Source organism: Carya illinoinensis, chromosome 7 (genome assembly GCF_018687715.1).
Source record: "Carya illinoinensis cultivar Pawnee chromosome 7, C.illinoinensisPawnee_v1, whole genome shotgun sequence".
Lineage (NCBI taxonomy): Eukaryota > Viridiplantae > Streptophyta > Magnoliopsida > Fagales > Juglandaceae > Carya > Carya illinoinensis.
This window is the reverse complement of record NC_056758.1, coordinates 27,589,374-27,611,150: the sequence shown is the minus strand read 5'-3', so window position 1 is coordinate 27,611,150 and position 21,777 is coordinate 27,589,374. Positions and strand designations below refer to the sequence as shown.

At 35.1% G+C, this 21,777-nt stretch overlaps 1 protein-coding gene and 1 pseudogene across 1 annotated transcript; one reads left to right on the top strand and one right to left on the bottom strand.

Annotated features, from left to right (window-relative positions):
- The first annotated feature begins 6,439 nt into the window (after window positions 1-6,439).
- LOC122317246 (LRR receptor-like serine/threonine-protein kinase GHR1) lies at window positions 6,440-8,387 on the top strand. Its single transcript, XM_043134226.1, has one exon. The coding sequence runs from the start codon at window positions 6,816-6,818 to the stop codon at window positions 8,016-8,018; it is 1,203 nt and encodes a 400-aa protein (XP_042990160.1). The 5' UTR covers window positions 6,440-6,815; the 3' UTR covers window positions 8,019-8,387.
- A 2,577-nt stretch (window positions 8,388-10,964) lies between these two features.
- On the bottom strand, window positions 10,965-18,848 carry LOC122315176 (annotated as a pseudogene).
- Window positions 18,849-21,777: the final 2,929 nt, after the last annotated feature.

Genomic DNA, 21,777 nt, shown 5'->3' with positions numbered 1-21,777 from the left:
GATTAGAGTGAGATGAAGGTGTTAATGTAATAAAATTTTCTTATTGTTTATTTTTCTATTTGGAAAATGCTATATTTAATGTTATTCCATTATATTGACGTCACATTGTCTAATATATTTTATATATTTTATAAAACTGATAAAAGAAAAATCGATCCCATAGACGTTGGTGGGTAGTGTCATATACAAATATTTGTTTCTTTTTGGTCTTGAATGAATAAATAGTTGAATTGAGATTTTTTTTAGGAATATCTTTAACAAAGTGATAAAAAAGTGTAAAAAATAAAAAAGAAACAAATAAATTTCAAATTTGTATTTTTTCATGAATACTGAGAATTTTACATATATTGTAATTAAAATGTGAGGGTGAACTATGTAAACGATCTATAAAAGAATTATAAAAGAGTTTGTATTTCACTAAAAAATGTATAGGGTAGTAACATATCTTTAAAAAGTTTTTAAGTAGTGCAATTACGTCATATTGCAGAGCTAGCTGTCCAGTGAATTTGAGGATTTTTATTAAATATATTTTACCTAGATAATTACAAGTTTGAAAAGAGAAATATTATATTTTAATTTAATTTATTGAAAAAAATTAGTTACCATAATTCTTTATTTATTTTTACACAGCCTTGGTTGGGGGCCATGCCCCCCGACCCTTCTGTCACTGATATTTGTATAGGTGGTGGCCATGGGTGGCTAGAGATATGTCCTATGCTGGGTCGATCTTAGGCCACCCCCAATACGAGTGGTCATAGACCATGTCGTTAGTGGTGAAACTAACAATTGTGTTGAGTGAGAGCCAACTATTTTATCATATATATATATATATATATATATCACATTTATGTAAAAAATAAAGTTAAATACAAGACGTGCAAGTTCTATATATACACTCATTTTGAAAAAAAAAATGGAGTCTATTATTAAAAAAGATTTTTTTTTATATAAATTTTAGATTTATCTACTTTTTTCAAAAGTAGTGGACGTGATTTGCACCTGATCTTAGGACTAAAAACATCAATTATTTTATATAAATTAAAAAGAGATTGACAAATTATAAAAACATAACTATAAACTATTTTTCATATAGATTATCAACGTTAAATTATTTTTCTTATATTTTTACTTTATATTTTATATTAAGAAACCTAATATTATATAACAAAAAACTTTGAGATTTATATTAATAAGTTTATTATTTATCTTAAATTTAAATTTAAATTTAATTTTAGAAAAATTACATTCTTGAAAATAGATAATATATATAAATTAAGCAAAATTTTGAGACTAAAAAAAAATGAAGAGAGACAATTTTAGGTATATTATAATTTTTTTTAAAAAAATTAAAGAGTATATAGAGATTATAATTTATTTTTAGAGGCTCTTTTCTATATTTATAGAATTTATGCATAAAATTTAAGAGTTATTATACGATTTAAGTTTTGTCCCCCCTTGGTACAAGATGGCTCACATCGCCGTGGGTGGATCAAAAGCACGGCCTAAGGGGGTTGTTGCCAGTGCTCCTACCATCCATGAGGTCGCAACTAATTACTAGGGTGGTTAGCCCAACCCAACCACTGTCTTGACTCTTGGAGTGGTCGAACTATCCCTTTGAATGGGTGGCCAATCTTAATTAATATATCATAATTAAGCATATATATTATATACTTTACTTGAATATTTTTATGTAATATTTGATTGATTTAGTGATGAAGGTAAGGTACTGTTAGAAGACAAATTATGATCCGATCATAATCATATTCGATCCATCATGTATTGGAAGGCTCCTCCTGGTAATTACGAAGCTGGCATACGTACTTACGTAGCGTGGGTGGATGAAAAGGACAACACAAGGAAGTTCCATAAATACACATGCCCATCCAGTACGTACCTACATGTCAGAAGATAATAATATAAAATAATATTATATACAATTATTTTTATATATTTTTTTATACATTTTATGAATGTGATTAAATTATAAATTATAAAATATATAAAAGTGACTCTTGTAATTTTTTTGAATAACAAAAGCCCTCAAACTCCTAAAAACCATATATATATATATATATAAATTATTGATATTGGAAGGTCGTGCATATGCATATTGATATTGATATTATTGATGCCATGCATGCATGCAGTAAATCCCTATCATGATGAGTTGTAGTTCTATCGGTTTGTTGGGGTTGGTGAATTCTTCACTCATCCCCATGTCAATGAGTTTTAACGGTGGTGGGGTTGCATGGGACACATCACGTGACACGAAAAGGGAGTTTGGTCATCTCTATTTATCTGCTTCCATGCAAAACTAAATGCCATCGGTTGAGGCTGGTGATATCTTTTTCTAACTACGTACTACTTTATAATATATATATATATATATATATGTATGCTTCCAGATTTGTCTCTCCTTTAATATTTGGAACCAAACTTACGACATCGTGTTCTTTTGCATTTATAACAACAGCTGATCCCTATCTATGTTGTTTTTGTTTAAGAAAAATGCTTTGGTCATCGCTGGTGACTCCTCGTTGGGGCTACAGTTGGCTTTTTTTTTTAATAATTAATTTTTTTTAATATTATTATAAATTTTTTATATTTTTTAAAATATTTAAAAATATTAAAAAATTATTTAAAAAAAAATTATTTTGACTAGCGGTGGCTGTACCTATAGCACCGTCCTTTGTTTAAATTCTATATAATTTCCTAATTAGGTACCTACCAAACCATTCTGCACGTGGGAGAGAACATAATGATTGAAAGTTACAATATTGGCACTACAAATAAAAAAAAAAATGATTATTATATATGGCAAGAATGACATTTACGATTAAAATAAACTTATTTTATCAAAAAATAATTATTCTTTCAAGAAATAATTAGTCACAATTAAATAATTTTTTTATAGTGTAGTTTACAAGCTGAGTAATATTATATACAAATTTAAGATATATGGATATATATAAACCCTTTGGAAAAAAAAGTAGAATACTAGAATTTTGTTTAAAGTATTTTGCAATAAGTTTTTTTAAGCCTCCAAAGCTGATATATGGATTTGCATTTTGTTTTTAGAAAAATACTAATTGTATTTTAAAAAAAATTAATTCTCTATATATTAATTATTGATATGTTCAAAATTATAAAATTTGAATTAAAAAAATATTGATAAAATAAATCGTATAAATAAAATTATAAAACAACATATAACACTGCAAATAAATTTTTGAGCCTCCGCGGATGTACGGTTGTTCGAAGTATAAATTATCACATATAGTGGTAGCCTCCGAAGTCTGATCTGTCAAATTAATCAAAGCATTGAATATTCGGATCAGAGTTATACTTCGAACCACTGTAGCAGTATTTAGTGGGAGTATTGCCTGGTAATAATGATGTCACAGTTCATCTTTCTTTGGCTTCACGAAACGCTGTGCCACGTGGCAGTAAAATCCAATATCATATTTCCTTGATATTTCAGCATTTTTATGCCTTTCTCAGTTCACAAAGAGACGATTAATTAAGTTGTGTTTGGATAGTGAACTGGTTTTAAATATTTTATAAATAATAATAAAAAAGTAATAAAGAATAATGATAAAATATTAAATAATAATAAATAGTAGTAATACAGAATAATAAAAAATAAATAAAAAAATAACAATAAAATGATAAATAATGTCCAAACTTACTTCCTTCATCTGATAGAGAGAGAACGTCTTCATTCTCTCTAGAAAGCCTATCAGAAAAACCTTTCCGGAGGGGGGAAGAGCTCTTTTGTTTTCATGCTTTTTCCGTTTTCTTCTTTTGTCGGTTTTTTTAGTTTTGTTGTTTTGGTTTAGTTCCAATTAGTGCTTGGGGGTTATGGTGGCTTAAGGGTGACAGTTTCCTGCTCCCTAGCTATGGCGTCGCCTTGAGGAGAGGAACATCCATAGCCAAAGAAGACAGAGAGGTGTGCTGCTCTGTTTTTGAAAGAACAGAGAGTTGGTGGTACGAGTAGCGACTCTGGGTCACGTCGGAAAGGCTTCGTGGTGCTCTCCGTGCTTCGTGGTGGTCGGCACAACAGCTCATGTACTGCACAACAGTAGAAAAGAAAGGAGGAGAGCTCCGTTGTGCTCCTTCAGCTTTGCTTTAATGTGTAAGGTTGTGTTTGGAGCAGTGAGCTTGGGGGAGAACTCTGCTTTTGGTGGCCTCTGCACTTGCTTGGAGGGAGAACGCGGCACGGAGAGGGAGCAGCTGGAATAAGCGATGAAACCCTAAGTGGCTCCCCTGATGGGCCGGGCTTTCGTTGGGCTGGGCTGGGCTTCAGTCCATGTATTTATAGTTTGCTCAGTGTATCACTTGTTTTTGAAGATTTTTCTTGTATTTTCAGTTTTTAGTTTGTTTTAGGTAGTAGTAGGAAACAGTCTCTAAGACAGAAGGTCCGTAGAGTTTTGTACTCTACTCCATGGGAGGGGGAGTTGTGTGGACTGTCTAGTCTAAGACAGAGTTAAGTCTCTTAGACGATTAGTCTGGAGGCCTGTCTTTCAGACTGTTAGTCTGAAGGCATTGGACAAGACCTTGTCAACTGTAAAGAAATTTGTGGGCTGGAGAGCGAGAAAATGCTAAAATTTGATTTGTATTTTACAAATCAAAAGTTATAATTATCCGCTTCTTTAATAAATGAAACAGTGTTTCACCTTTTAAAAAAAAATAAATAATAGTAAAATATTTTTAAAATACTTCGCTATCCAAACTAGCTTAATCAATTGCGCGTTAAAGGAGGAAGCTTCACTGGGGTGGTTGGATGCAAATGACAGGAAATAGTAGAAACATGTGCTTCGGGAGACAAAATTAAAGGCATAAAGTAGAACTATGGTTGAAAGAGATTTGGTGTAATATGGCCATAAACTACAGCCATTTGAAAACAAACACAGAATCAGAAGAGTGTGTGCATGGGTTACCGGTTTGATTATTAGGTCCATCCGTGCATGCATTTGATTTGGCCGCAACCTAAAGTGTTCATACAGTATGTGTAAATTTTAGCATGAAATCTCAACCTCTACCTAAAAAATATCATATCATATATATATATAGATAAAATAGTTTGTAGAGTTTAGTGTAAGATTAGATTACCATCTCATGAATTACACTACTCACAAAATTAACATCAGTATCTCTCGTGCTCACGAAGTGTTTTAAGCTATATATTAATGTGCACGATCACTTCTTAACACCCAACAATTATTATCATGGTAAATCCCTTGAGCTATCGCAAAAAAGAATTAGGTTTCGTTTGATTATATAGACGATAAAATAAAATGAGATAAAAAAAATGTGTGAATAGTAATAAGATAATTTGTGAATAGTGATGCAATGACTTAAGTACTTAAGATATTTTATGGGATTTTGAAAAATGTGAGAGAAAAAATTGATTAAAAATATTATAAAGTTAAAATATTATTAAAATATAATTTTTATTTTAGAATTTGAAAAAGTTGAATTATTTATCGTATTTTGTTTGAAAATTTTAAAAAATTTAATATAACAATTAGGTAATGATTATATGGTAAAGTAAAAAATTTAAAATTGAATAGTGCTTATATTTAAATAGTGTTTAATTGTTGAGATGAGATGAATTAAGACCATCTATAAAACCAAACGGGACCTTAGTGAGATCAAATTAAATAGTTGAACACTAAGAAGAGATTTGGATAGTGAGATAAGATCATGAGATGACTTGGGATAAAAATTAAATAAAATATTATTATAATATTATTTTTTAATATTATTATTTTGAGATTTGAAAAAGTTAAATTATTTATTATATTTTATGTGAGAATTTAAAAAAACTATAATAATAATATGAGATAAAATGAGATATATATCCGAACCTTCTCTTAAAAAAAAAAAAGAAAAAAAAAAGAAAAAAAAAAAAAAAAAGACACTAGTGAAGTAATAAACCCAAATCAAACAGCTATTCGCTAGAAGACTTGAAACGCAACAAGAAACTCCTCGTTTGGGCCTCCCTTTCTTTAATTTATTCTAGTTAACTAAATTTGCACAAAAGTACCTTGTGAGTTTTGAAAGAAACGACAAGCTAATTAAAGTAGCATCTTGATACGACGACGCACAAAGTGTCCCCAGGACAGCCTCGCCCCTGTCGTTTAATGTCCTTCCCAGCTTGCGGCTTACCCCGCAAACCACGTCGATTGCCTACGTGTCGACTCTCACATGCCGATCAGACTCAGGTGGTTGCCACCGCTGGTGACCCTTAACCCGTACAGACTGCGGTGTTTTTAACCACAGTCACTCACGTGTTTTCCTTCCGAACCGCGTGACCTGTCACCCGAACCTCAGGTGCGTCAGCCTCCACGTAGGATCGGACAACCGTTTGCCCACCCGAACCTCTTCCCAATAAAGAAATGAATTACTCAAGGGTAAATATAGTAAAATATAATGTCCCTGAGACTGAACTAAGCAAACCCGAGAGAGCAACACACAGAACTATCAGAGTAGTCATTGCATCTTCCTTCCGAAGCCAAAATAATGAAAAAGCAAACCCATTGAGTGAGAGAGAGAAAGTGTGTTGGCAGAGAACTTGACCCAAGTTGAAGAAGCTTCATCGAGGAGATTCAAGCATAGCTTGCTTTCCAAGCCAACAGCTCGAAAAGTTCTCTCTTTTTGATGCTGGTGGTTCCGCCATTAATAAAAGCTTTCACGCCCTTTCCCACGAGAAATCGGTCGGTCCTCTCACGGAAAAGCATTCCCCATTCAACCATCTCTCACGGTCCTATAAAGCCCCCCCCACATTCACTAGCTCAGTAGCCACTTCTTCCATGGCTGACTTAAGGGGTGTGAGGGTTTGCATTGTGCTTACTTTGTGTTTGTTGCAGTGTAATAACTCTTGGGTGTTTGCGATTCTGGACCCGATTGATTTTCTGGCTCTGCAATCTATCAGGAAAGCTTTGGACGACTTGCCCGGTTCGAACTTCTTCGCTGCATGGGACTTCACGTCCGATCCGTGTAATTTCGCCGGGGTTTACTGTGATTCCGATAAGGTTATTGCGCTCAACCTGGGTGACCCGAGGGCCGGCTCACCGGGACTGACCGGTCGGATTGACCCGGCGATTGGGAAACTGTCTGCACTGGCGGAGTTCTCCGTCGTTCCTGGCAGAATCTTTGGGGCCCTGCCACACTCGATCTCCCAGTTGAAAAGCCTCCGGTTCCTCGCGATCAGCCGGAACTTCATCTCCGGTGTGATTCCGCCCTCTCTCGGCGAGTTACGGAGCCTGCGGACCCTGGACCTCAGCTACAACCAGTTCGACGGAACAATCCCGCGGCCCATTGGAACCTTACCGGCATTGTCCAACCTCATCCTCTGCCACAACCGCCTCTCCGGTTCGGTCCCTCCGTTTCTCTCCCGAACACTGACCCGGCTCGACCTCAAGCACAACGTTCTCACCGGTTCGCTTCCTCCTGCTTCCCTACCTCCCTCTCTCCAATACCTCTCTCTCTCCTGGAACAAGCTCAGTGGGCCCGTGGACGGGCTCTTAACCCGGCTCGACCAGCTCAATTACCTCGACCTGAGCATGAACCAATTCACTGGTAAGATTCCGGGTCGGATCTTCACCTTCCCGATCAGCAGCCTCCAATTACAGCGCAATCTCTTTTTCGGCCCGGTTCAACCGGCGGACCAGGTCACGATTCCGACCGTTGATCTTAGCTACAACAGGCTTTCTGGGAAAATCTCTCCACTGCTCTCTACCGTACAGAATCTATACCTGAACAATAACCGGTTCACGGGTCAGGTACCGGGTAGCTTCGTGGATCGCTTGCTGGCTGCTAGTATACAGATACTGTATTTGCAGCACAATTATCTTACGGGTATGCAGATCAATCCGACTGCTGACATTCCTTTGAGCAGTTCCTTGTGTCTGCAGTATAATTGTATGGTTCCGCCCGTAGAGGCGCCATGCCCGTTGAAGGCTGGGAAGCAGAAGACGAGGCCCACCACGCAGTGCAACGAGTGGAAGGGGTAAGTTTGGAAAATCGGGGGGTATATCCCGGGGGCAGAATGGGAAGAGATGGTACACACTGATTATTTAATTGTCAAGCTAAATTTTGTTGGTGGTGGGCTTGATTGATTTATTATTTTTGGGATATTATAGATTGGTAAAATTAGAATAAGGAGGAATCATTGTGGATATCCAGATATTATGTTTTTCCTTCTTTCACAAAAAAAAAAAGAGAGAAGAAAAAAGAAAAACAGTGCAAGCTATTTGATGTACTTCTTTGTTTTTACTACTAATGTTTTGGTATTTGGTGTGTCTCTTTTAATATCAGAGTTAATGTTTTTATGTTTTTTTGTTTTTTAAATTTGTTCTGCTATATATAATTATATTTGTGTATATATCGTACACTCTATTGATGTGATTAATCAAGTCAGTTCTAACTTATTTTATTTTTAAAAAATGATGCAATCAATCACATTAGTAAAATATGTAAAAATGACTGCATATAAAATTTTTACTTTTTAATTTTCTTTTTATTTATTTGCTTGAACCAAATAAATAAATTTGTTGAATAGCTGAGCTTGCTTTATGAGAACAATGAAATATGCACAAAATTGCCAATGACTATCATCGTGAACTCGAATATGATGTAATTGACAGGAGTTGTATAGACAACTTCCAACTTTGTTTGAAGTAGATGTTGTATTTCCTTTCCTTTTTAGCGACAACTGTGGGGGAACTTTCACTTCTGCACTCACCTCTTCTTTTCGGCTTTTTGCATGCACGGGTTTCTGGCAAATGTATGTATCATACACACAATAATTGGGGGCCAGCTAGCTGAGCTAAACCAGTATGAGAAAATGAGAAAACTAACAAACAATCATCTCTAACTTGAAGACCCTTTAGCCAGATTGGTCCACTCAAATCATCTTTTAACTCCATCCATTTTGCAGAAAACAACTCGAATCATCAAAGAGACTATGATGACAGTTTCTGAGGGACTAAACATCATAGGTTGATGTGCTTAAAATGGTGCTTCCATAGACAATTTTAATTTTATGAATGAAATCGTGTTATAAGATTAGAGTACCACGCCATTACTTAATAATTTCTAGACTATTTATTTATTTAGTTCTAAGAGAAAGGCAAGGAAATGAGATTAGGTGGGGAAAGAATCATAGATAAAGCTGAGCTTGAAGCTGGGGTGGCCACATAGAACAAAGCAAAACCAGCTAGCAGAGAGCACAAAAGGTAAAAATCTAAGAATGCTTTTTTTTAACTCATTTATTTGGGTGTCCGTGGTTGTTGGGTTGGGGAGATTTACAACTTAGCACGTGCCCAAAGGTGTCAAAACGCATTCCCCATGACTCCAATGATGACCTCTTTTGGAACCGAAGGTCAAAACCTGACCTTTATTTTTTTTTAATAGCTCTTGGAGACGCTGCCTTGGGGCATATTATCTTCAGAGGCTTCTTTTGCAAGGAGGCAGAGTCTTCAACTTCTCAAAGGTAGATGAGTGAAAATGGTGTGCGCAAAAGAAGTCATAATAAAATTTTTGGAAAATGAGTGTTGTAATAACAAAAAGAAGAGAAACTTGTGCAGAAAGGCAACATCCAGATGGGCCAAGGTTATGACCAATAATTACTAACTCTGTCTAAAACATATGAGATGGGTCTAGGTCTACCCACCTAAAGTGGGGGCCCTTTTGCTTTTATGCTCCCTTAATTATTCTAAAGAGGAGAGTCTATACTCTCCAACTGCTCAAGTCTTCAAGTTCCCCGGTAGGAATCCACTTTGATTATGTTCATATTATAGCTTACTTGTGTTGCTTATCTAAAAATCTTTGACCATCACGTATGTAGGGCCCCTCAATTCCTTTCTTTTTTCTTTTATTTTTGTTTTGCCTCATTATTCCAACGGCCACTCTTCAAAATAATAGCCAGCCATCACACAATTGGGCCAGACAAAGTGATGATTCCAAGATAATCATTCCAAAATATATTTCTCTTAGCTTTCTAAAATCAGAGAAAGAAGACACTTCCAAGATGCTCGATGAAACTCCCATGGACATTTTCCACTTACTATCCTTCTTTTTCTTTTTTAAATATCAGTCCATGATGCTCTATATCTTTCGACTTTAGCCATTCCATTGTCTGATTGTTGGTCTAGGACCGACTTTGAAAGACAAAACTCAATACTCAAAATTTGGAATTTTCTTTTGTTTAATCCCCCGCATTTTACAAGATACTGATACATCATGCAAATTTACTAGAAATCACTGAATGCAGTGAGTAATTGCGGGTCATGATGAGAATTGTGTCACAAGGAATCGAAAAGTTTATGTGATTGATGAGCAGTTTCATTTTTCATTTTTTTTTTCTTTTGTCTTTTTCAAATATTATGATATATGATTGCTAAAATGTACTTGAGGTTTTCATTAGAACGTACCGCCCACTGCAAGTCACGCATGCCAAAGCCTTTAAGTTTAGCTTTAATAATTTCTTAATTACTAGGGCACTCAAAGATTCTTGGTAGACCAGGAAACCAAAAGGTTGAGGCTGATTTTTTATTCAAAGTTTCTGGGTTACTTGTACTCCTCGGCATATGACTCTTTCTTTCATCTTGAGTCCACTTTTTTCTATCGGAAAATATAATTATTTTTAAATAAACATTTTAGCGACAGAGAGGTTTTACGAAATAAATTTATAAACTAATATGAATTAATGTAATATATTAAATTATAAAATTAATTTATTAATATACTGATCAATTACCATAACTCTTTTCCATCCTGCAAATAATATATATTTTTTATTTAATAGAAAAAATTTAGAATGTATTTGTTTGATAATATCCAAATGTCACCTACTTTCATTCTTTGTCAGTGTGTACAGTGTATCAATCGGATTTGATGTTTTCGAATGCAAAATGTAGAATGTCTTAAAAAGTGTACAAGCATATTCAGCTGAGGTCTTTGGAATAAGCCATCTGTCGATTCATTATTCATGAATTCTGTACAAATATTAGGATGACAGTATGAAAATGGTATATATGTACAACTGACATGGTTAATATGAGAATTATTCATAGTTCATATGGGTCGTTATTTATACCTTATATGATGCTGAAAAATAACTTGAACCAATGTGCAAACAACATGAATTTACCAAATCATATCACAATAGCTTGCCCACATAACAAGTGATCTTCAATAAATACGTCTCCTTCGATCTCTCTCGAGTGCTCTCTTCCTGCTCGAGTAGTCCGGTGCTTCACCAGTCCTGGGAAACTCCCATTTGACAACATCCCCATCCCAAGAGGAGCTAATAAGCATTGGATGGTAAGGGTGCCAACTACAGTCCCTTACAGGTGATTTATGATGCTCGAGTGTAGCAACTTGGGCTGCACAGTTGATACACTTACCTACAAATAATTACCAAACGACTGTCAACAATAGCCAGAGTTCAGCAACTGAGTATAACAAAACAATCAATTTAAAAATTGTGCAAGCTATAACTTCAGACGTGGCGACAAAGATACCAGTTCAGCGAGTTATATGAGATCTTCAGGTTACTTTGCACTTTTACCATTAATTTGGGGATCAAAGACATCATGCAACCATGGCATCAGTTCAGTGATGAGTTGCTGCTACTTGTTAACATTTTAGAATAGCCAGCATGAAGTTTTTATCATCCAAAAGGGTATACATCTAACAACCAACGTTTCCCATAACTGGTGATCTTCAATCTCTTCTCAAACAAGCGTAGAAAAGGTCAAGAGGCTGCAAACCCTCATCATCTTAACCTTACCCATTAACTCTGTTTGGGAATTACTCACAGAAATAAAGCATGTAGATAACGGCAAAACTGTAGTGGGTTACATAACAAATTGTAAATATAAACACATGCATTGAAAGATCGAGTGTAGATGTACTTCTGACCAGTGCTGCAAATTTCAAGAAACTCATTCATAAGTTTCACCATGAACCAGTGTCAGAATTGGAGGGGGAAAAAAGAGAAGAAAAAAAATTCTTGTAGGGGAAACCGAGTTTTACAAAACTATTCTGTATATTTAAACAAAATTGATGCCCATTAGACAAAGTAGGTCAATCAAGTCTATGTTAACAGACAGGCCTATTGATTCAGGTTGACCAGGCCCAACTAGCATCAAACAAACGGCTCTGTATTAGAGGAACTATGGTTGAGGTTTACCTGTATGCTGGGGAGCAGTAGCAGCGAATAAGAGTTTGCACGACCGAATGACCTCTAAATGTAGCCACCGACTGATCACATGGGTGTTTCACTTCTTTTGCCTGTGGTGGGTAGTCCATCCATCTGTAGTCCCATTCATAACTCTTAAAACCTGGATTGCTGAAATGAAGGAAAGAGATTGATTATATTGTTCTTCACTGTGGAAAAGGGGCAAGTGAAAAGTATTTTTAGACCTTATGGGAATCCTTGGTTTGATACAAACAAATCCACCGGCAGAGTGAGATTTTATCTATAACTCAACCTCTCATTGAACTTAAGTTGTCTGGTCACATGAAGTAACAATTTTCTATCAACGGTGCCATTGGTCTAGCATCATTCCACAATTATAATAGCAGTGCTCCACCTATCAAAAAAAGGATTTTACTACTCATCATCTCCACACACCACACTTTTTTTTTTTTAAAATTTTTTTCGGTTTTGTTATTCCTAAACTAATTGAATTCTTCTACTCATTATTCATACACTACACATTTGATAAGAGAAAAAATTTAAAAAATATGTGTGGTCTGTGGTGTGTGGGGATGATGAGTAGAATTTTTCATCAAAAAATTGTTTCACATTTCATGTAGCTTCTAGTCCATTAGGGTGAATGCATGGAAAAAGATCATAATTCAGATTCATACTCTGTTTTAAGTTGGTGAACAATATAGGACCATCACCATAGATAAAAGCAATTTTGGGATTCCCAAACCTATACAAAGAAAATCTATACCTCTCCTGTATCCAATTCATGCATTTCTTCACCTATAAACTTCTATATAACGAAGATCCTGTTCCTAGTTTGCTCACCTTTATATTATAACCAATTGTTTTTGGCCCCATAAATGTGCAAAAGATTTAGGTACTCAACAAATAGAGATTAACATCAGTTTTGCCCGCCAAAAATCAGTGATTCTGAAATAATTTTATAGATGTTTTTATTTTTATTTATATAACATATGATGCAAATAAAGATTCTTAATATCTCACAACTTGCCCAAGTCTTATATTAAGATAATATAACTTCTGCATCATTTTTTTGTATTTTTTCCCCCTTTTTGTTCTTGTTTTGGATAACCATTAACTTCAGCATCAGTATCAAGATAGAGAGAATTCAATATAATCACAATTAGATCAAGGGTAAAACACCAACGATGAAAGAATGATATTACCGCATCATGGGAAGCCATATTATGATAGAGATCACAACTTCGCAAATACAAGACAAATTTCAAGGTCACCACGGGAAGCCAGAAACTGATCATACCATCTAGCATTGGAAGACATTCCCCGGATATCCCAAAGTTTGATACTTTGGTCTTTACCATTTGATATTAAATAACGGCCATCGCCACGGCTGTCAATAAATGTAATTCCCTCAAGATGTCCCATCAGGACCCCAGCTGGTTTATCTCTAGCAACAAAGCAACGTCTGTCCCACACCTACAAATAAGTTGTATTTCTTACAGCACTATGAGTGTATATTATATTAAAAGCCAGGGGCTACTTGACAAAGGCTGCTGAATTGGCAGCTTCATTTGATGGTTTAAGGGAAATTTTTTTTTTTGATACATTTGGGGAGGGGGGTTTCGAACCCAAGACCTCCATTTTGGAGACTTGGGGATTATGCCAATCAGGCCACATGCCTTTGGCTTTAAGGGAAAACTGAACTGATCCCATTGACAAGGGTGGAAAGTGCAATTGATCCCAACTACAAATACTGTATGTAAGAGTAAGATTTACCTTACAGAAAGTATCATCACTCCCGGAATAAATAAGATGGCCACTTTCTTCGGCAAAACATACAGCATTCACATCAGACTGCAACACAAAATGCAATTCAACTCAAGACACTTAAAAAGATCTATAATCCCATTCAATACAAAATCACCGTTTAAATAAGAGCCTTCTTCCACAATTTCACTTCCAGGAAAACACAAGATTACACAGCGGAAATCCATTTAAGGATTAAGTCCACTCCTTCACTGGAATCCCTGACCTTTTCCATCTTAACATAATTAAAAAAATACTACTCATCAGAACTAAAACTACACAAAAAACATTATGCTCTGTGAATGGCAGACTCGGTTAGAGTAACAGTATTTTAAGGATAACACAGTAGATACCTTACACAGGAAGAGCTGCTATTTGAAGTGAGGCTTAGCTCTCTCCATAGCAACTCTTAACCAACTCAAGTGCAGAATAACATTAGGTCAAGCAGGTGACGTTTAGAATTTGAAGGGAGAGAGAGAGAGAGAGAGAGAGAGAGATTTTCAACCATGTAAATCTGCTATAAAGGAGCAGAAGCTTTATGTCTTTATGCATGAGTACACTGATAAAAAAAGGAAATCAATAACCAACCAGAAAACTATACACATCAAATTAAAAGAAGAAGAAGAAGAAGATAGAAGTGCTTATGAAAAAGGTAACAATACCGTATGTGCCAAAATTCTTAGGGAAAGCTTATTTGCTTCAAGATCATAAACATATATAGAATCATCACTGTTGAGAATTTTACAGAGAAGATTCTAAAAGAGTATTCCCCGTCATCATCAGGAGAAAAATCTAAAACTTCATGGATCTCCTGCATAACATGTAGACCCTCAATGTCAAGAAAGAAATACAGTGGAGAGGGAATGGAGTGATGAAAGCAGCTGCTGTCAGATAGTGATCTGAGTAGAGTACAGAAAAGCTTCCTCGGAAAGCCGAGAAGGGCATAATGAGGACCAAAAATGGTGACCAATGTTTGTTACAAATTGTGATAATTGACATTTTTTTCCTTCTTTGGGAAAATCCCAATCCATCGTGAGTATGCTACAAAATACCATAAAAACTGTCTATCATTTTCTTGTTAAATATTTTTGTGAAAAGTAAATTTCCTTGTTAAATGTAAGATAACAATAATTAGTCACAGAAGAAATTTCAAAATATAATTATCCAAATAATTGGTTTTTATGTCCCAGGATATTCCCAAAGTGAGATTTTCATACAGTGCATGAATGTTCAAACCAATGCATGCAATAATCCAAATTGATGCCTTCTGTTGCTCAGTATATATTCCTAGCGACATCCTCAATAGTGCATGCCCATGTGACCAACTTCTCAAAACTTGTGCTTATACAGTCTAGTAAATTTCTGTATTCATATTGTTGCATCTATATGCATGTGTAGGAATTAAATCTCTTTAATCCACATATTCTTATTGTTAAAGTATTGTATCTCATTGACGAAATCATTTAAAAATCTTTAGTCATATGAATCGTTTAAGTCCCGTTTGGTTATACAGATGAGATGAGATGAGATGTTTTAAATAGTAATGAATAAAATATTGTTATAATATAAATAGCCAAGAATTATTTTTCATTCCTTGTTTCAAATACAGGTGTGAAGAAGTGTATCATGGAAAGCTGATATAAGTACACAGGATTGGCCTAAAAAATCTACTGATGTATGAGTCTTGACCAATAGGTGTGATATATATTCCACTGTATAATAAGCATTAACTTAAGTATATAAAAAATCCATGAAATTGAAACACTAGCAATGCCATACCGTAATATTTGCCAGAGACTCTGTTTCAGTGGACCCAGCATTAACAATATGGACAGTAGGTGACATACTGGCATAAACCTACAGAAGCAGAACAAAGATTTAATTAACCAAAACAGAATTTAATAAGAGACATTGAAACATATGCTTGAAGCCTTTGAGGGAGAATTATTTGAAAATGAGCATTAAAAAAAGAAGAAGATGAAATACTGCAATCCAATACAACTCAACCCAACTACTAAATCTTAAGTTTAACTAAATTGGTAACTGTCAGACAGCCAGGTGACCAACCCAGCCAAGTCAGAATAGCTGAGCAGTGGGTAGTCCCATTCAATTAGGGTACACCTTTTAATGTTACTCACTATCATCAATAACATTTCGAACATTTAGGACTGTTTTCCAGTCAATTAGATCTTTTATTTGTCCAACCGAAATACGGGTTTTATCAAACACAAGCAAGCGCACACAATACATTTTGCAGATTTTCAGCAGCAAGCAAGATAAGAGATTGTTCAAGTTCTATCTTTGTGAAGTGGTCCATGCAGAACATCGTTCTCTCTATAAAACCATCCACTCTTGCTAGGCAACTACAAAGTTGGCACAGAGACAAAGAATTCAAGTGTCACATAAAAACCAGAATTACTTTTTTTGGGTTTGTACCCAAGATTCCAATATAAATGAACATAAACAACAGCAGAACCAGCGATGCTAAACTCAAAAGTAATACTTCCAACAAGGGAATAGAAGAACCAATTTGTCTCATTCGATGACATTCAGCACAATTATTTTATTAATAAATTGATGACCCCAGATCCTAATCACCAGTAGCTGTTTTGGAACATTTTTATTTTTTATTTTTTATTTTTATTTTTGATGGGTAAACAAATTTTTATTGATCAAAAGAGAAGGCAAATGCCCAAGTATATGGGACATATGTCAAACTTTGGCTGAATGACCTCTTTTAGGTATTTCCTTCTCATTGAAATAAACAATAGTTCCCGTAAAATTACAAATATAAGTCCTATCCAAATATGTACAAGTTTAATTTTAAATACAAGATAAGATTAGAATCATAATCTAGCACAACTCAGTTTCCTAGTAAATCAGGAGTCTTAATAAAGAAAACCCTAGTTTTCCTTTGGTACCCTCCCTCAAATTGATGCTAGTGAGTCGACTAGCAGCAATTTGCTAATTAGGTATTGATGTCATTGTTGAGTCAAAACTTTGGTGAAGATATCAGCTACTTGATGTTCAGTGGGCACATGAGGAAGAGGGATAGCTTTAGACTCATAGGCATCTCGAATATAGTGACAATCAATCTCGATGTGTTTTGTATGTTCATGAAAAACTGGGTTGGCTACAATCTGAATGCCGCTTATATTATCACCACGAAGAGGCGTGGGATGTGTTAGGATTCTAATCTAGCACAACTCAGTTTCCCAGTAAATCAGGAGTCTTAATAAAGAAAACCCTAGTTTTCCTTTTATAACATATACAAGAGCATGCTTAGAATCACCCAAAGACAAAATAAAGTGATATCTTTAACAGTTTCATCCATTTACTCCTTGAATTTCATTTCTTGGGGTTGATGTCCTTCGCGTCAAATTTTACTCAATAATATCCTCTCTTCATATGACCACCTTGGAACTCAGCCAAAGTGGTGTATATATGTTGAATAGACCAACACATATTCCAGATCTGGGTAGTTCCTTTAAGAGGCCAGACCCCTAGCATCACAAATTTAGTAAGTGTAAATATATATAAACATGGCTTTCAAATAGAAGGACCAAAAGACAGGAACTAACAAGATGGCGTTGATCAGGAGAAAGTAATGTATCAGTAACTGTCCATCGCAAACTTTTGGCAAGAATGTTCTTCTGAACTGTCCATCCTCGATCCACATAGTATATTCTAATGTGGCTTCCCTGAAATAGATGTTAAAAAGTTGTTATTGCAACAAGAAGTTATTATTCTAGTTCCTTGTGGTTGCTAGGCATTTTCCGTGCTACTTCCTGTACTTGGGTTATACCTATTGTAATTGCAACAAAATTATATTCTTAATTATATATATAAAAAAGTTGTTATAACCACATTATAACACATGATTTTTCTTTAATCAAACACAGTCAGATACTATCATAGCACATGAATATATCCTTGTGCTTAGTTTTGTATCTAAGGACATGCAATGTGGGGATAAGAAAAAAGAAATAAAAACTTCGGAGCTCATGCCTTCTACAAATTGGGACCAAAGAAAGCAACTTGAAACATGCCTAGTAAAACCATCAGGTCCAATTGAGACAAACATTTCATTTTTGTTAAAAAATATGAAGTTAACATTTTCTTCTTGGACTAGTTTGATCAGAAACAAAGTTCATTTCTATGCAAAAGGGTCATTAAAACCCTAATTTTACAAATCAATTTTTACATTCATGTATGAAACATTTTACCTGAAATCCAGCAATAAAAAGAGAACCATCTGCTGAAAACTGTGAGACATAGGCTCGGCTGTTCATTTGGTTGACAAGCCAAGGACCATTTACTGGCAGATATCTACTTAGAACATGACAACAATCGGCTAATGAGAATCTCCCTCTTCCTGAATAGTTACACTCCCGACCAGCCAACATCTTCACTCTGGCAACAGGCAACTCCCGTCTGCCAGGTGTGACTTGGCTTAACAGTTCATGGGGTCCTGAATGTAATCTCGTGAGCTGGGAAATCTCATTGTCTACATATTTCAATCGCTTGTTGGATCTTTGGCTATGGCTGACTTCATGGATTGTCTTCCCCCCATCACGAAGGTCTGTTTCTATGTCCAGTTTACTCATTGCATAACCCATTTCATTAACTGTAGCCCTGCTGGCTGTAACATACATTTTAGTTTACAATTCTGCTACAGGTACTCGGCCCAACTATAGAGCCTTCTAGAGAGAGAGAGAGAGAGAGAGCGCCGATGGTCGTGGTGGTGGGTATGAACGCCTTTAGCGACATTTTATGTGTCTCAGGAGCAGTATTTCCATTTGGGTTTTTATTGAGCTTTGAAGGAGAACACCCATCCCGGTTTCTGTTTTTGGTGACAACTTAGCTTTCTGCTGGTTTTGTTAAAAGGCTATAGCTTTCTTGCAAGTTCAGGTTGGTTTCATAAAGATTCTTTTCTTCTAATTATCAATGAGACAAGGGAACTATTGAAGATTAATTTTTGTACCTAATGAAGCAGTTAGTTTAAAACCCTTATAAAGTCCATTTTTTCAGCCCTAGAATAATTTTTTAACTGCTCTAATTCTGCTTTACCATTTATAGGAATATTGTACATAGCCATAATGTTGCAGTGGATTATCTCAAGACGGGTCGTTTGCGAGGAAGTTGCAGAGATACCCACAAATATTTATTTCTTCACTATGATCGGTTTCAAAAAGGGTGATAATTTTAATGGTTGAAGATGGTGACTAGCCTTTGTTGGATTTGGTAAGAAAGGAAAAGAAAATCCATCTACTTCTAACTTGAAATGCAAAATGTAGTGTAAGACGACAATAAGGATCTGATAACTTTTGGTTTGTATTGTTGTTTCAATCACTGTCACAACTTTTAGTTGGGGCAATTCCAAGAATGTTAAATTATTTGGAAAGCTATGAATGCAAAGTATTTGGTTTATTTGGTTCGTGGGGAGCTGTGTTGCGATGTGGGATTGCTTTGTTCTGTGGGTTGATGAAGGGAAGGGAGGGTTGCTCTGTTCTGTGGGTAGATGAAGGGAAGGGAGGGAGAAAGCAAAGATGCGGTCGTTTGGTATTTGAAACGCACCGTTTCATTTGTACACATGGATGCTGGATACGCAGAGATTCCCCTAACCGTGTGCAAGTAGACTTTTTCTTTAGTTTAAGATAACGCCTGATAGGTGAAAGAAAGTAAAATAAAACAGAAATTGAAAGATGAAAAAGAGAAGGAAAGAGGAGAATGGGGGAGAGAAACTTTGATTCCTACATTTTTTTTTTTTTAATTTACAAAATGTGATTAAATATAAAGTATAAGTCTCTACATATAGGAAAAAAAATGGAAAAAATCTAATTACAAGCACAATTATGTACTAATCTGTACAATAATTTAATATGATTGGTTAAAAAATAAATTTTATTGAAAACAATATTAATTTAAATTTTAAGTATAAAGAAATTAGTATTGGTATGTAGGTTAGTACGCGACTTTATATGTATATAGCAAAACTCTAAGAAAATTAAATAGAAACGAGATGATGTAAATATCTTGATTATTATGATAATAAAATTTCTAGATTTGATAATTACGAAAACCAAAGCACTTATTTAAAATAATAATCAAATCAGATTACAAAAAACTTGATAAAAAAAAAAAAAAGACTCATAGCTGATAAAGATAATCTAAATGTATTAATTTGAGACAAAATATGGTTGAAAGGTGATGAAGATTCTATGAAAGGGGTAAAGCCAGTGGAAGAGTTGAACAAAAAGAGCAATATTCCACATGATCGAGTTTGGCGTTAGCCAAGAACTTTAAATCCATGAAAGAAGTTAAAATAAAATATAAATTGAGATGAAGGAAAGAAGAAGAGAGTAGAATGAGAGAGAAAGACTTCGAGGGTTACATCTTTCTTATTCTAAATTGTGATTGAATACAAAATAGAAGTTCTAATTTAACAGAAATTGTATTGAGATAAGATTAGATAAATATCTTAATCATTATAAGAACCAAATACTTTTTTTTTTTTTAAGTAAAAAGAAATTTTAATCCACAAATATAATAGGCGCCATGTACACAGGAAGTATACAAAAGAAAACAAATAATTACATTCTAAGAAGGTGAAAAAGAAAACAGAAAATCATAAGCTTAAGCTCTATCAAGCCCTAAAGTAGAAAACCATTGCAATAAAGAAAATACAACGAATTTCCAGATTTCCTCCATAGTGCACTCCTTGTTATTAAAGCATCACTCATTTCTTTCCCACCAAATACACTATATGAGTAAGGGTGTAACAGGTCCGGTTCAATCCGGTTTTGAATAAAATTTAGGATCAAACCGGTATATACCGATTTTGTATTTTTCAAAACTAAATACGCACCGGTTACCCTCCTAAACCGGTACTCTGATTTTACCAGTTTCTATTCCAGTTTTACGGGTTTTAATGTACTATATTATATAATATATAATATAGTATATTATAGTGATAACATATTGTAGTATATTGTAATATATAGTGATATAGTATTAATATAACCATTAATATGCATTATATAATATTAGTATAACTATTAGTACAATAAATAAAATGATATAAGATTTTAAAATTTAATATTATATTAATTATGTGACGCCCCCAAATCCCCACGCCCGAACACGGGGAAATTGAGACGTCCGGATGGTGACAACCCGGGTCACCATCCCATCGACGGGTGCCGAGTGTGTGCAAGGCAACAGATGTGTACAAAGAAACACTCAGCGGATAACGAAAGTCATAACTAAGTACCAGAATTTTTCTTAACGTAATACAAGCTGTTTAAAACGTACATAGATAAAATATTACAAAACACAAATACAGTTTTAACAAATATATAAGATAGCATCAGCAACCCGGCGGAGCCGCATCCTCGGGCTCAGCCTCCTCCTCTTCGTCCTCTAACTCTGCACCAAAAGCTACGGAACCACGAATGGTACCGCAGGTAAGTAAAACCCAAACACTACCAGATAAAAACACATAAAACTCAAACAAGATGCATGAACCATGCCCAATGCACAAAGCCCATAAAACACCAGTTTTCCACACACGCCAAAAACCCATTTGGCCCAAAAAACACATCCTTTCCGAAAAAAAACGCCAAAAGTCACATTTGGCCGCCAAAAGTCCATTTGGCCCAATATCTCGCCAGAAGTCCATCTGGCCCAATATCTCGCCAGAAGTCCATCTGGCCCACGCCAAAAGTCCCATTTGGCCTCACAAACCATTAACCAATTTTAAC